Genomic DNA, 16,224 nt, shown 5'->3' on the forward strand with positions numbered 1-16,224 from the left:
CAATGTGCAAGAAAACGATCTTAGTGGTACTGTTCTTTCATAAATTAAAGTGTCATCATATGTATATCACTGAAATGGTAATTCAAATATAAATATAGAATAATTGAAAATGACATATATATTAATATATTAATCAAATAAACAAAGGAGACACTTATTCTGCTAACGAAATTGATAACCATGGTTATGTATTCAAAGTTTTTATGAGAAGGCAATACAGCACGAGGTGCATTTTTTAAAAAGAACATGTAAAATATAGCTCTTTCGTTAAAAAGTGGATAAACATGCTGACCTATGGACACATGAACGGAAATAAAAACAGGAGCGACAGTTCACTGTTATAGACTAAACAGAACGAATATGTTTACAGCAAATGATATATTTGTGGCTACTGTGTTTTTTTGGTGATTGAGCCTAAAAAATAAATATGGATGTGAATTTGAAATATGTCGCTGTATACAATTAAGAATGATTCTTTTAATAAATATACTTCTTTTTTTTTTTACTTATGAACACATAAAACCGCAGTGTCACTTTAAATTTAAGTGGCTTTCACAATAAAATATGGGATTGTATTGTTCTTCACAGAACATTTGTATTCCCCCTGAGGAAGGAAGGCATTGACCCTTCCGAAGCATTGCAATGTCAGGGTTTAAAAGAAAAGGTTAACTCTAGATAGTTTTGGATACTTCCACTGCAGTTTATATCTTCCCAAGTACACATAGGGGCAGATTTTTAAAAAATACGTACTTTTGTTCGCGCACCAGGCGCGAACAAAAGTATGCTGGATTTTATAAGATACGCGCGTAGCCGCGCGTATCTTATAAAATCCGGGGTCGGCGCGTGCAAGGGGGTGCACATTTGTGCAACCTGCGCGCGCCGAGCCCAGCGCGAGCTGCATGTTCCCTCCGAGGCCGCTCCGATTTCGGAGCGGCCTCGGAGGGAACTTTTCTTCGCCCTCCCCCCACCTTCCCCCTCCCTTCCCCTACCTAACCCACCCCCCCCGGCCCTATCTAAACCCCCCCTTAACTTTGCGCGCGTCGCCGGCAGCCCCGCTCCGTCCTTCGGTCCCGGGGGCTGGTCCGGAGGCCTCGGCCAGGCCCCCGAAACGCCGGGGCCCGCCCCCGAAATGCCGTGTCTTTTTGGGAACGCCCATGGACACGCCCCCTCCTTCCCCTTTTCGAAAGCCCCGGGACTTACGCGCGTCCCGGGGCTTTACGCGCGCCGGTGGCCTATGCAAAATAGGCGCGCCGGCCTTTTAAAATCCGCCCCATAGTGAAGTGCATTTTTTTCATAAAATGAGACTGATGACTAATTATTAGCACATAGGAGTTTTTTCCAATTGTCCCCCAGTTTTCACTAGGGTATTCCATGTGCTGGTACCTGTGCTATAACTATGATGGTCATTAAAAATTTTTTTTTTTAAATTTCAAAATTGTTCCATTTTGTAAGATTTCCTGTTAACACATTTGGAATGTGCCACAGACAAATGTAGGCCATCCTTACCATATAGCCTTTTACTGCTCCATACACGACCCTAGCCACTAATGTATCTAAAACCACTTTCTGCGCCCCAGGTTTTCAGCCAGTAATTGGAATAATTTATGTGAAATAACTTCTCATTTCCCTTTCCATGAACTGGTAATACTTCTGAAAAGGCAATAGTCCTTGTGGTGTGTCTTATCTTTCCTAGATTTTGGAAATCTTTTTGTACTTCATATATACCATTTCTATTGAGATCATTGGTCCCCAGATGGATGTTAACACTGATATCAAGGTTCCTACTTTCTTCTTCAATGATTTGGCCTATTTAGTTTGCTTTTCTATTAGCTAAAGATCCTGGAAGGCATTTAACTGTTGCCACCATCAAAATGTGCTCCAAAATTGGTTCCTCTGAGTCTCCCAGCAGAAGCAGCTTTCTTTTGACGTTTGATTCTGTTGAAGGGCTTCTGGGTGCATTGGGTGACTTTGCTTTTAGAAATCACTGCAGTATCTATTGCTGAGGTTTCTTCATTCTCCAATTCAGAAAAAGCATTATGCAAGAGTAAAAGCAGGGAGAGTGGGTGTCTCTTCATCACGGTCCTTACTCTGCCAGAGCCCACTGTTATCCAATTGTTCCTGGGTTTTTGAATCCTGGATGACTGACATCTCTGTGGGAGTGGGGGTTGATGCACAGGATGCTGTAAAGTTGGGGAAGGTGGGTGTCTGTTTGTCACATGTCTTGTTCTACCAGAGCCCACTGTAAACCAAACAGTTGAGATTACTAAACAGATTAATTTAGACTTTTAACCTTGCAGAAGCAGGACTCAGGTAAAATGCTCAGTCTCAGCCAGGTCACCATGTGCTCTGAAATTCTGCCTCTAACTAGATTCTGGCTACCTCCAGCTGTTCAACAGTTTCAAATCACCCACAAATATCTAGTAGATACCAGTTTTAGGGGTCCTCACTTAAATAACAGACTTGGAAATTCAAATAACTAGCAAATATATTTCCACCTAGAAAGTAAATGTAAGATTCTAGCAACCTCCAAGACAAACAGCAGAAATAAAACAGTCTATTAGAGATGTATTTTTTTCCCCTTTAGCTTAATCGGTCACCCACCAGACAGATTAGTAACAACGCAGAAATCTGCAATCTCTATAGAGAAATCTACAATCTAGCCACATACAAGAACAGATTCAAAACAACAGTGAGAACAGCAATATATCTTGGGAAAATATAGAAGAAAGACTTTTAAACTAAGCAGGACTCATCAGAAAAAGATTAAAAGGGACAATTGGGACTGGGATATCTAAATTTGAGCTGGAAAGATGTCTTTTGGATACAAAGAAAACTGTATAACTAAAAGAAAATGAAAATGTAGATGTCAAATCACCATATATCTATTACTAAAAATGAGACCCCTGAGATTCTAGAATGTACCCTTGATTTTGGAGTCACAGAGTGCACATTCATTGTGGATATCTTGACAACAAGAACTGTTTGTGGCTCTTTAGAAAAGGAGTTAGCCACCTTGTTCTATGAGGATAATTTTCAACAGTTTGCATAAGTCAGCACATATGTGCGTAAGTCGGTGAGTCTAAAGTATTTTATAAACAGAGTGGCAGGAGCCACTCTTAAATTGCCACGTTTTTTTTCCTGTTAACATTTGTGTATCACTGCAAACTTGCATATACTTGCGATGTTCCTAAAATAGCATATACGCATGTACACGCTACTTGCACGTGCATATGCTGATTTTACATGTGTAACCACTGCATAAATTTTTGAAAATTACCTCCCTTAAGGATCTTCATTACATTAGATATGTGTAAGTTTTATTCTCTTGCATCTGATGCTTTTTTGTGAAATAAACAGAGCTAATATCTTAATACAATTTGATAATAGTTTCTAGGCTTTGTAGGTTTGTTTTATAAAGAATGTTTCTTAATATCAATTTTTATCTTTTCAGGGTCTTTCTGGATTACCTGGTCTTTCTGGACCACCTGGGAAACGAGGGCCACGGGTATGTTTACCATTGCCATACATAAAAATAAACATTTATAGAGCAGTATGTATACTTGATGTACACAGACTGTTGGGTACACAGCATATTGGAAAACATTCTAGAAACGAAAGATCAATGTCAGTCTGGGAGTAAATACCCTGGGTACTATTAAATATTTGTATTTACAATATGGATACACATAAAGCCATATAAAATGAGACTTAAGGACTTAAATATGTATACCATAGAGGAGAAACAGTAGATATATGGTAGAATAACACAGCCACAGGTGAGCCTCCCTTGTTTTTACCTCAGGTCTTTACTTCTAGCAGCTGGTTCATGTCCCATCTGAGTCAGCCCTTAGAGGGCCTGGAGGCACTGAAATCACTGCCAGTCCATGATCCCCTGCACCTTTCAAAGGGGCCAACACGAATAAGAAATACCAGTGCCCTTGGGCTAGACGTAAAGGTTTGAGGCATCTAAGTCTTTCTGTTTACTTTTGGCAAGTAATTATCCCCTCTCCTCTTAGTCTCTTAAAAGTTCAGGAATGCCTGGGCTGGGTGAAAGCTTATGTACATACCGGTAATTGCTCTTCAGCAGCCTGAGAGATTAACCCTTGTATAAAGTAACTGCCTTCTCTACAGAGGGAGAGTGAGAAACAGAACTGAGAGTGAGGAGATGGTGTTTCCAGAAATTTAAAAACAGTTTTGAACCACTGCCATGAAAACCCCCATAGGATGGGTTAAGGGGTGGAGTAGAGGAGGGAGCATGCCACAATGCCCACCCATGTTAACCTTGAGCCCCCCTCACCCACCACCAAAAAAAAATAAAATAAAATTTTGACTAGGCACCTTAATTGATAAAGAGATTCTGATCCTGAAAAGTATTAATAAAGAAAGCACAAGAACATAAGAACATAAGAAAATGCCATACTGGGTCAGACCAAGGGTCCATCAAGCCCAGCATCCTGTTTCCAACAGTGGCCAATCCAGGCCATAAGAACCTGGCAAGAACCCAAAAACTAAGTCTATTCCATGTAACCATTGCTAATGGCAGTGGCTATTCTCTAAGTGAACTTAATAGCAGGTAATGGACTTCTCCTCCAAGAACTTATCCAATCCTTTTTTAAACACAGCTATACTAACTGCACGAACCACATTCTCTGGCAACAAATTCCAGAGTTTAATTGTGCGTTGAGTAAAAAAGAACTTTCTCCGATTAGTTAAGTAAACCTTTTTTCAATGGAAAGAAAGTTGTTGAACTAGGGATCATGATATGAAGCTCCAAGAGGGTAAATGCAGGAACAACACTGGGAAATATTTTTTCACAGATAGGATGGTGGAAACTGAAACAGTAATTGACTTCAAAAAGTTATGAGAGAGAAACAGAATATACTTGCAAAAAGTGAAGAGTAGTGAAGAGTAGTGAAAGCTTGACCTAATGGCACCACAGACCATGAGGGTAGACAAGGGCCAATCTGCATGGAGCAGTGGATGTTATTCAAAGGGCAATAGCAAAACGTCATCTGGCTTCCAAGATGGATTGGATCTATTCTTTAGGACCCTGCCCAGTACTTGTGACCAGATTGGCCACTGCTGGAGACCGTGATTACAGCCCTAACAGCGGTGGTTATGGCTATATCATACTTCCAAGAAGTTATTGAGGTAACCCGCATGGAATGACCTTGGTTAAAGGCCAAACTGCAATAAGCATGGGGAGGCTGGATATTTTGATCAATTGCTTTGCTATATTGCTGGCTTTATAGACTATTATAAATCTTGATAATAAGTCATAGAAGTAAACCTGGGTTTAGTGTTAGCCTTGTAAGAATCATAGAGAAGATGGCACAGCCTGAAACCTCCTAATAATGAAGGTGATGGAGTCCAGTATTATAAATTGAATTTTAAAAAATTACACAAGTGCAACTTGCAAGAGAAATCTCATAGTGTTAAAGCAAATACATACCAAAGCAACGTAAAAAAGAAACAACTTTAAAAAAAAAATAGCATCTGTAACTGAAGTCCACAAAAATGGGAGATCCATTTAAGTTTTGAGCTAGAATAACAGGAAAAAAAGGAAGAAAAGAATCTAAAATATATAGGAAGGAAAGATAAATCACTATAAACAAGCAACAAGGCAAGCTATCACATTTAGGGGCAGATTTTCAAAGACCTACGCGCGCCAGACCTATTTTCAAAAGGCCCAGCGGGGAACGTAAAGCCCCGGGACACGCATACGTCCCGGGGCTTTTCTGAATGGGCGGGATGGGGCAGGGCAGATGGTCTGGGATGTGGTGGGGTGGTCCAGGGGTGTGGCTGGGTGGTCCGGGGGTGGTCTCGGAGGCATGGCCAAGGACTCTGGCACAGCAGCCATCGCAGGGGATTGCCCGCCGGCAGTTGGCCGGCGTGCGCAAGTTCAGGCGTAACTTCCAAAACAAAGGTTCAGGGGGTTTTCTTTAGGGCTGGGGGGGTGGGAATGGGGAAAGCCAGTGGGGCTCCCCGAGGGCTCGGTGCGTGCAGTTTGCACTAGTGTGCACCCCCTTGCGTGCGCCAACTCCTGATTTTATAACATGCATGCGGCTGCACGCGCATGTTATAAAATCAGGCATACATTTGTGCGCGCTGGGTTGCACGCACAAATGTACCCCATGCGTATGTTTTAAAATCTGCCCCTTAGGAGAGTTCTTGAAATCTAATGTCAGGAAGTATTTCTTCATGGAGAGGGTGGTGGATGCCTGGAATGACCTTCCGGAGGAAGTGGTGAAGACCAAAACTGTAAAGGACTTCAAAGGGGCGTGGGATAAACACTGTGGATCCATAAAGTCTAGAGGATGTGAAATGAAGAGTGGGTGGCTCACGGGAATGAAAGTTACTACCTGGTGATAATACCCTTATTCAATAAACATACACACGGTTAATGCGACTCCAACATTGCTCTAAGCTTCAGCGGCAATGAGGAAATGTGGAAAAAAAGATTTGCATTCACAAAAAAGCAGGGAGTAGCTTGCTTGTTACGGCAGTTACTACCCCAAACCAAATAAGCCTGATACTTCACTTTCAATGCATATAAAGCATAGCTCTCTGCTTCAACGGCAGGGGAGAAAGTCTGACACTTCATGCATATCCAGCATAGCTCTCTGCTTCAATGGCAGGGGGAATGAAGAAAAGTGGATCTATATTCAGGCAACAACCAACAAGAACTGAATTACATAGTCTGGATAAACAGATAAGCATGGGTGTAGCTTGCTTATTGCGGTGGTTAATACCCCTAACTAATTAAGCTATTTCACTTAGGTGCAGTTCCAACACTGCCCTCTACATTAATGGCAGGGTTGGAAAGGAAATAGAATAAAAAAGGTTACTAAGAGCCAAGAGTAACAGATAAGTATGAGAAAAAAAAAGTGCGAAAGCTTGCTGGGCAGACTGGATGGGCCGTTTGGTCTTCTTCTGCCGTCATTTCTATGTTTCTATGTTTCTCTCTCTCTCACCACATTCTGGCACTTATCTCAAAGTGCAAAAAAGTGATCACAATTTGCAGTAACTTAGCTCTTCACATCAGTATTAGTGCAAATTGCAATAAACTCCCTATTACCATAAAACATGCCCCTTTTCCCATCGCATGCGATATTTACCACATTTTGATAAATCCAGGCCAAAGGGCCAAAGCTTCTTGGCGCATTACTAGAAATTTCTTTCTAGGGGCCTGAGTAGACCTAAAAAAAAATCAGAAAAAGCCAAACTGTCTGTCCATAAAATAAAACAGATCTATGCTTTAAAAAAAAAGGTTCATAAGTAAATTTCTGTCTTGATAGAGAGCAAAAGTAACTAACAATGGTCCTCTAGATGCCACCTCAAGTTCAGTTGACCTTTCCAGGATATCAGTGACACTTAAACTAGCAGTTTGTTCCTCATTTTGAACCCTAACTGGTTCTGTCCCTCCTTCCAAAGATGGTAAGAAAAAAGCCCTAGGAATAGGAGGTAGCGCTTCTGAGGGTATTAATAAAATGTTTGAAAGGTATTCCTTAAAAGTACCAATTAGGAAAACATATTGAAGATTTCTCCTTTCCCTGTGTTTGACTCTATATTGTACATGCTCTGAGTTGCTCTCTCTAAGTTTTACCTTGCTTGCTTTGTTTGTCTTTATGAAAATAAAGTTTATAAAAAGTACCAACTGGGAAATTCAAAGAAAGTTTAGAAAACTGTAGCAGACAAATTTAAATTCTCCAAGGCATTCTCTAAGATTTCAGTCAATAAGCAGGGCTGAATTAGAAATGATCTGTGGGTGACATCATCAGGCGGAACTAGATGGCTCTGCCTCTCCAAGCTAGTAGAACTTTGAGCTATACTGAGCATGTGCAGGAGTTCCCATGCAACTGTTGCCTGAGATTCTCCTCAGTCTGTTTTGTCCAAGCTATCACACGGATTAAGTCTCTCTGTGACTGACTCCTCAATTACAAAAAAGGAAAGGGAAACAATTTCTTGCTACTTGTAACAACCCCCAAACAGTACTTTTTAGTACTACAAAAAAACCCCATCATGTCCAGAAAACCAACCAGCAGCTAAAGCCTGCCTCTGAGGCTACCTTATGTTAAAGACAGATAGACACAAGCTTTGCTATTGCTGCCTAGGTCCAGATGATGACCAACAAAATTGTACAGCCTGTGGACAGATGTTCCCTCACTCCCAAAGAATGAGAGCAATAAAAATAGTTTTTTTTTAAAGCTTCTACTAAGAGCCACCATTCCTCTTCCTCCACTAGAAATGGAATCAAGAGCAGACTCCTAATGTAGGGAAGACCCAAATGGATCGAACTGAAAAATTGCCACTTTGAAGTGACCATGGTCGTCGGACTAAAACAAAATAAATTCGGTTCAGTTCAAAGCATCGAGACACATTGATGCAGTCTATGCAAAAAGAAGCAATTCCTTCAAATAAAAATTAGCGATGCAGCATCAGAAAAGTGAGGAAAGAGCATCAATGTCATCAAAGAAACTGACATTGAAAACACACAAATCTTCTGCATCCAAGAAGCACCATCCAGAAGCTATATCCCATGATGCTCCACTTGACACCGCCAAGCACATATCTCTCTATCTATCTATTTATTTATTTACTATTTTTTACTATACCGATATTCAAGTCAAGTCTTATCGTACCGGTTTACATCAAACAAGGGGAAAAGAAGCCAGCTAGACATGTGGAGCAAAGTTACAGAAACTCTGCACATACATTGATTCAAACATTACCATTGCACCCAACACAATCTGCATTGACATCCTCGATGCATATGTTGATGCACCTAGCCATGTCTGCACCAGTGCAATTAATGCACGAACCATCAATGCAATCATTGCTCAATGCATCCAAGACAAAACCATCAAGAACAACCATCTCAGCTCAACCATCAATGCAAGTCATCACTGAATCCTTCATTTCCATGCAGGATCCCATCTGGATAACTATCAATATCTTTCTCCTAAGTCTGCATGCTTCACTACTTTCAAAAGAGCAACACTACTTGCAGTTCATCCAAGAGAAAGATATGCCCAAGAGACTTTAAAATAATACTACCAACACAGTTGTATACCACTTATAGTGCTTTGCTAGCAGAGACCCAGCTAAGGCTGCCACTCCCATCATGACTTCTCTTCCAATGGCACAACTGTTATCACAGAGACTTCGTTTACAGTCTCCAGAACCTTGCTGCTTGATTATGCAACTTTCTTCTAACCCACCTCCAGTAACAGAGGAATCCTAGCTTCAGAGGAGATGGACCACTGCTTACAGTGGCTCAAAGATCACAGCAGGCCATAGAACAATTACCTGATTATTGTTAAGAACCTCTTTGCTTCCTTCATTCCAGAACCAGAATAATCCACTTTTCTGCCAACGTATCCAATTCTTCCTGCTTCATCAGAAAGAATCATGCCCAGTGCTTCTCAGTTTCCAGTCTCTTCCTCATTGGGTCAGGGTCATAGAAGATCTACTTCTAGTGATATCCCACCAATCTTCTTGGTCTAGTCAACACTTCCTTGAGGAGAACCCTGGTAGTTCGGTGAGTATTCCATCCAACCCACTTCTGGAGCCACCTTTAGACTTAACATACTCCAAATTTGTGAAGTAAGTGAGTATAGTTATAAACATTTCTGTTAAAGAACAAGACCCTAGAGCATTGATCATAATAATTATCTCTATATCCAAGTCCTCTACATGAGGATCCATAACTCTACCTCAGGAAACATCACAAATAATTAGAAAGACAGGCATTCGGAGATCATACCTATTTGCAATGGATAACAATGCTAGACTTTTATACTCAATCTAGGGCAATGGGAGAAGAAGAAAAATTAGTAGCAGATGGAGCTTTATCAGACAAGAAAGCTGAGAGTTGTGCTGGTAGGAAAAAAAATATACTTAATGATTCCGGTACTTAATGATACATTTACACGGGAATTTCAGAAGGAAAAAAGCTCCTATCTCTAGTACCCTAGGTCTTAATAATAAAAATTGCTTTCTTTTCTTTTGGGTTTGCCTCACCAAGTCTGGATAAATGCAAACTTTGTAATCCAGGAATGTATCCAATCTGTGGCAGAAAAACATTTTCAATATCCATTCTCAATCGGATTCCAATATAAAGGTGACAATTAGTGTGGCTGGTGAAATCAAGTCCTTTTGAGTAGTCTCCAACATGTTCGATAAATCCATCTGGGGAGTATCAATTGGTGTTAGAACTTGAAACCCCTTTTTATCTGATGAAGCTTTTTTAAAGGCTGGGATGTAACAAATGCTTGAGACCAAGAGGAGAGTTTCTTCTGATATTTTAAGACACTCTAATAGATATCTTCTCCACATGACCTTAGGAAGGACTGTAGGATCTCTAGAGAAATTAATGAAATGCAGATTCTTCCCCTGCACCTGATTTTCTAGCTGCTCCAATCTGTTGGTTAGAATCTGATTTTCTCTAATCATGGATTGTTGGGCCGCAGATACACTACCAATTTCCAACTTGAGATTCGTACAAGAATTTGTTTTTCAAAGAAACTCCACTTTCCATGGTTTTCAGACGGTTATCTAACATGTCCAGAGAGGAAATCAACAGATTAAATTGCTTTGAGGTATTATGATTCAAAGTCTGTATCGCCTCCCAGATAGATTCTAGGGTGATAGAAACAGGTCTTACCAATTCCAACAACAGTATTCTGGGTACACTATCTTCTTCTTCCAGCTGCCAAAGATCAGAGGAGCTAGCATTGTCCATGGAATTCCAGGGGACTTCAAAAAGCAATGGGTCAATTCCTGGTGTAATCACTGCTCATAGAAATGAGATGCTTCCCTCTTTAGCAGAGGGTGCTGCTCTGCCGAGTGATTGTGCTGTTCTGGCCTCTGCAGGATTTACCGGGGCCGACCATTGCTCTGGGGAAAATGATGTCAGGTTCCGCTTCCTCCCGACTCACCTCGAGCGAACCATCTCCCAGATTAAGAGATCCCCAGCACACATGGGAGTCCATCGAGCCCAGGATTCTAGGTAAAGATGGTAGAGGCAATTCAGCTCGCTCCCTGGCATGACGCTTCCTGCCAGAGTGAGGCATATTCACTGCGGTCTGGGTCCCGGGAGGAACACTTCAAGCACGTCTCACACAGTCGGCCATTTTGGATCCTATGAAAATGTTCTGAAATCTATGCTCCAGCCCACTCAGAGACTCCAATTTATCAGAGCCATTATAGAAGCAATGCAACAGCGAGCTTTTTTGACTCCAGAATAGGTCCAAAATCTATTTAAAGTGGCAACAACTTTAAGGACATATATTTCCACAGCTCACCAAGTACTAGTGCTTCTGGGCCACTTAGCTGCAGCTATTCATGTGGTTCCTCTCATGTGTCTCCACATGAGGCATCTCCAATGGGGACAAAGTACACAGTGGAATCAATCCCTGCAAACACTATCATCCAAAATAATAACATCTCAAATGAAAAAGGAAATACGTTGGTGGCTCTACCCTTCCAGAATACAGGAAGGTGCTCTGATCCATACCATTCCATACCATACCATATCATATCAAGTAATCCTTATCACTGATGCTTTGACTATAAGTTGGGGTACACACACAGGACAGCATTTCCTTTTGCTTCCTACTTCTTCAGGTCTGCTTATACTCCACCCCAGATTTTGGGGTTGCACTCACAAATATACCAGTGATCAGGGGTCCAGGCTCCACACGCACACATAGAGGGGAGCACAAGAGCACCTCCTGAGACTGTCAGCTGCATGTGCTAATTATAGGTTTAGTTTATTCTCAAGCCTTGCTCCTGATTACTGAAACTCCTTGGGACACTATAGATACCATCTGAGGCTCATTGGAGTTCAGGCAAGCACCTACTTGAATACTGGAAGCACTTTCCTCATTTGTAAGTACCAGGTCAAATACCGCCCCCACTTTTTCTTGGAAGTGTTTGCTATGTTTGATTCAGTCTCGCATATAATAATGCTGACTAGACTTGTGGAAATTGGGATTGGAGAAAAGTAGGATAATTATGCTGATGATTTGCAGTCATTATTTACTGTAACTATTAGCTTACAAGATAGTGTCCAGGAGATTACTTCCACTGTAAATATTGTTATGCAAAGGAGGAATAAGACTGGATTATTGATTAATGTTAAAAAGAAAGACTTTGTACTATTTGCATGTGTTGCAGAAACAAGTACCCTTATTTTCCAAATTGAGGGAATTACTATTGCAGCTGTTGAATCAGCTTGGGATTTAGGGGTGTTACTAGTTAGTTACTGGGTTTACAATGCGCCCACAGCTGCAAGCTGAGGAAACTTTGGAGATTAAAATATGTGCTTGTTAGGAATGACTTTGGGACAGTGATACAAGCCTTTGTATTATATTGTTTAGGTTACTGCAATGCCCTCTATATAGGGCTTCCGAAGTGCTGTGTGTGGGCTTTAGTTACTGATGAATGCTACTGCCTGACTGATTGTCGGTTGCCCAATATCTGCTCACATTTCTCCAGTTTTAAAAAAGCTACATTGGCTCCCTATTGCGTCAAAGATTCGTTTGAAAATTTTAGCATTTGTACACCAGATTTTATATGGTGAATGCCCTGTTTATACGAAAACTCTTACATACAGGTATTGTCCACAACAAAGTTTACGTTCCATTGGCCAACAGTTACTAATGATTCCTGGTGCCAAAGAGATGCATCTTCAAACCTTTCATCGTGCATTTTCTCAGATAGTGCCAGTCTAGTGGAACTCTGTTCCATTTGATATACATGTGATCACGGATTATTAGGAGCCATTATTGACAACAACCTGAACCTGAAAGCTTTTATAAACCGCACCACCAAGGATTGCTTTTATAAACTACAAGTATTAAAAAGAATAAAGCCACTATTCCACTTTCAAGACTTCAGAACCATACTTCAAGCAATAATCTTCGCAAAATTAGATTATTGCAACGCCATACTTCTGGGACTTCCATCCTCATACACCAAACCCCTTCAGATGGTACAAAACACAGCGGCTAGAATCCTTACAAATTCTAAAAGAAGAGACCACATCTCACCCATCTTAAAAAATCTTCACTGGCTCCCCATCCAAGCCAGAATCCTCTCTACAAATCCATCACCTTCATCTACAAGTCTATCCATAACTACACCTCCCTGGACCTTCAATATCCGCTCAGCCTTTATATCTCTCAAAGACCGATTAGAGAAGCCCATAGAGGATCCCTCCAGGTACCGAATACAAAATCCACCAGACACACAACGGCAAGAGATCGGGCATTCTCAACAGCTGGACCCTCACTTTGGAACTCCATCCCCACAAATCTGCGCCTAGAACCCTGCCTACCAACTTTCCGCAAAAGATTGAAGACCTGGCTTTTCCAACAAGCCTTCCTGGACAACTCATAATAACCTCCAACTCCTGTAAGAATGTGACTGTAAATATTCATTAAGTTATTTATTTTATCCCCATAAAATTCTTTTAATCCCCACTGTTCCTCTTCTTTCTCCATCCCAGTTATTCCACCCCTGGTTTTTTGTAACTGCTTCCCCTTTGCACCAGTTTAGTTCTACTGTTCTTTGCACCCCTTGTTTGTATGTAAACCAGCATGATGTGACTTGTTCATGAATGCCGGTATATAAAAAACCTAAATAAATAAAATAAAATAAATTATCAATGTTTAAGAAAGACATTGAAAACTTTTCTCCTTAATACTGCTTTGAAATGATATGATTTACATGCTTGTTTTATTATAACTGTGTATCATGTTTGTTTTACTATACTTGTAATTTAAAATTGTTGTAATACGCTTCAGTTCTATAGAAATGAATTGCAGAATATAAACACCTGTAAATAAATAAATCTCGTACAATACAAACACTGATGAGGGAACAGGCCACATAAGAACATAAGAAAATGCCATACTGGGTCAGACCAAGGGTCCATCAAGCCCGGCATCCTGTTTCCAACAGTGGCCAATCTAGGCCATAAGAACCTGGCAAGTACCCAAAAACTAAGTCTATTCCATGTTACCATTGCTAATGGCAGTGGCTATTCTCTAAGTGAACTTAATAGCAGGTAATGGACTTCTCCTCCAAGAACTTATCCAATCCTTTTTTAAACACAGCTATACTAACTGCATCCTGGCAACAAATTCCAGAGTTTAATTGTGCGTTGGGTAAAAAAGAACTTTCTCCGATTAGTTTTAAATGTGCCCCATGCCAACTTCATGGAGTGCCCCCTAGTCTTTCGACTATCCGAAAGAGTAAATAACCGAGTCACATCTACCCGTTCTAGACATCTCATGATTTTAAACACCTCTATCATATCCCCCCTCAGCCATCTCTTCTCCAAGCTGAAAAGTCCTAACCTCTTTAGTCTTTCCTCATAGGGGAGCTGTTCCATTCCCCTTATCATTTTGGTAGCCCTTCTCTGTACCTTCTCCATCGTAATTATATCTTTTTTGAGATGCGGCGACCAGAATTGTACACAGTATTCAAGGTGTGGTCTCACCATGGAGCGATACAGAGGCATTATGACATTTTCCGTTTTATTCACCATTCCCTTTCTAATAATTCCCAACATTTTGTTTGCTTTTTTGACTGCTGCAGCACACTGAACCGACGATTTCAATGTGTTATCCACTATGACACCTAGATCTCTTTCTTGGGTTGTAGCACCTAATATGGAACCCAACATTGTGTAATTATAGCATGGGTTATTTTTCCCTATATGCATCACCTTGCACTTATCCACATTAAATTTAATCTGCTATTTGGATGCCCAATTTTCCAGTCTCACAAGGTCTTCCTGCAATTTATCACAATCTGCTTGTGATTTAACTATTCTGAACAATTTTGTGTCATCTGCAAATTTGATTATCTCATTCATCGTATTTCTTTCCAGATCATTTATAAATATATTGAAAAGTAAGGGTCCCAATACAGATCCCTGAGGCACTCCACTGTCCACTCCCTTCCACTGAGAAAATTGCCCATTTAATCCTACTCTCTGTTTCCTGTCTTTTGGCCAGTTTGCAATCCACGAAAGGACATCGCTACCTATCCCATGACTTTTTACTTTTCCTAGAAGCCTCTCATGAGGAACTTTGTCAAATGCCTTCTGAAAATCCAAGTATACTACATCTACCGGTTCACCTTTATCCACATGTTTATTAACGCCTTCAAAAAAGTGAAGCAGATTTGTGAGGCAAGACTTGCCCTGGGTAAAGCCATGCTGACTTTGTTCCATTAAACCATGTCTTTCTATATGTTCTGTGATTTTGATGTTTAGAATACTTTCCACTATTTTTCTTGGCACTGAAGTCAGGCTAACTGGTCTGTAGTTTCCCGGATCGCCCCTGGAGCCCTTTTTAAATATTGGGGTTACATTTGCTATCCTCCAGTCTTCAGGTACAATGGATGATTTTAATGATAGGTTACAAATTTTTACTAATAGGTCTGAAATTTCATTTTTTAGTTCCTTCAGAACTCTGGGGTGTATACCATCCGGTCCAGGTGATTTACTACTCTTCAGTTTGTCAATCAGGCCTATCACATCTTCTAGGTTCACCGTGATTTGATTCAGTCCATCTGAATCATTACCCATGAAAACCTTCTCCATTACGGGTACCTCCCCAACATCCTCTTCAGTAAACACCGAAGCAAAGACATCATTTAATCTTTCCGCGATGAGCTTATCTTCTCTAAGTGCCCCTTTAACCCCTCGATCATCAAACGGTCCAACTGACTCCCTCACAGGCTTTCTGCTTCGGATATATTTTAAAATGTTTTTACTGTGAGTTTTTGCCTCTACAGCCAACTTCTTTTCAAATTCTCTCTTAGCCTGTCTTATCAATGTCTTACATTTAACTTGCCAACGTTTATGCTTTATCCTATTTTCTTCTGTTGAATCCTTCTTCCAATTTGTGAATGAAGATCTTTTGGCTAAAATAGCTTCTTTCACCTCCCCTTTTAACCATGTTGGTAATCGTTTTGCCTTCTTTCCACCTTTCCTAATGTGTGGAATACATCTGGACTGTGCTTCTAGAATGGTATTTTTTAACAATGACCATGCCTCTTGGACATTTTTTTACTTTTGTAGCTGCTCCTTTCAGTTTTTTTCTAACAATTTTTCTCATTTTATCAAAGTTTCCCTTGTCACATCAGCCTGGCAAAGACAACCATGGTATTGCATATCTTGTTCAGGTATTCTCAAGAATTCCACTA

At 40.6% G+C, this 16,224-nt stretch overlaps 1 protein-coding gene across 2 annotated transcripts in view; it reads left to right on the plus strand.

Annotated features, from left to right (window-relative positions):
- The window catches only part of LOC115096615 (collagen alpha-1(XXVII) chain B-like), a 514,116-nt gene that overhangs the window by 116,830 nt on the left and 381,062 nt on the right, over positions 1-16,224 (plus strand). For both annotated transcript variants that reach the window (XM_029611498.1, XM_029611499.1), the window contains exon 4: positions 3,452-3,505. In XM_029611498.1, coding sequence (XP_029467358.1) covers positions 3,452-3,505 — 54 coding nt within the window. The remainder of the gene's footprint in view (positions 1-3,451; positions 3,506-16,224) is intronic.

The sequence above is a fragment of the Rhinatrema bivittatum genome, chromosome 8 (assembly GCF_901001135.1).
Source record: "Rhinatrema bivittatum chromosome 8, aRhiBiv1.1, whole genome shotgun sequence".
NCBI lineage: Eukaryota > Metazoa > Chordata > Amphibia > Gymnophiona > Rhinatrematidae > Rhinatrema > Rhinatrema bivittatum.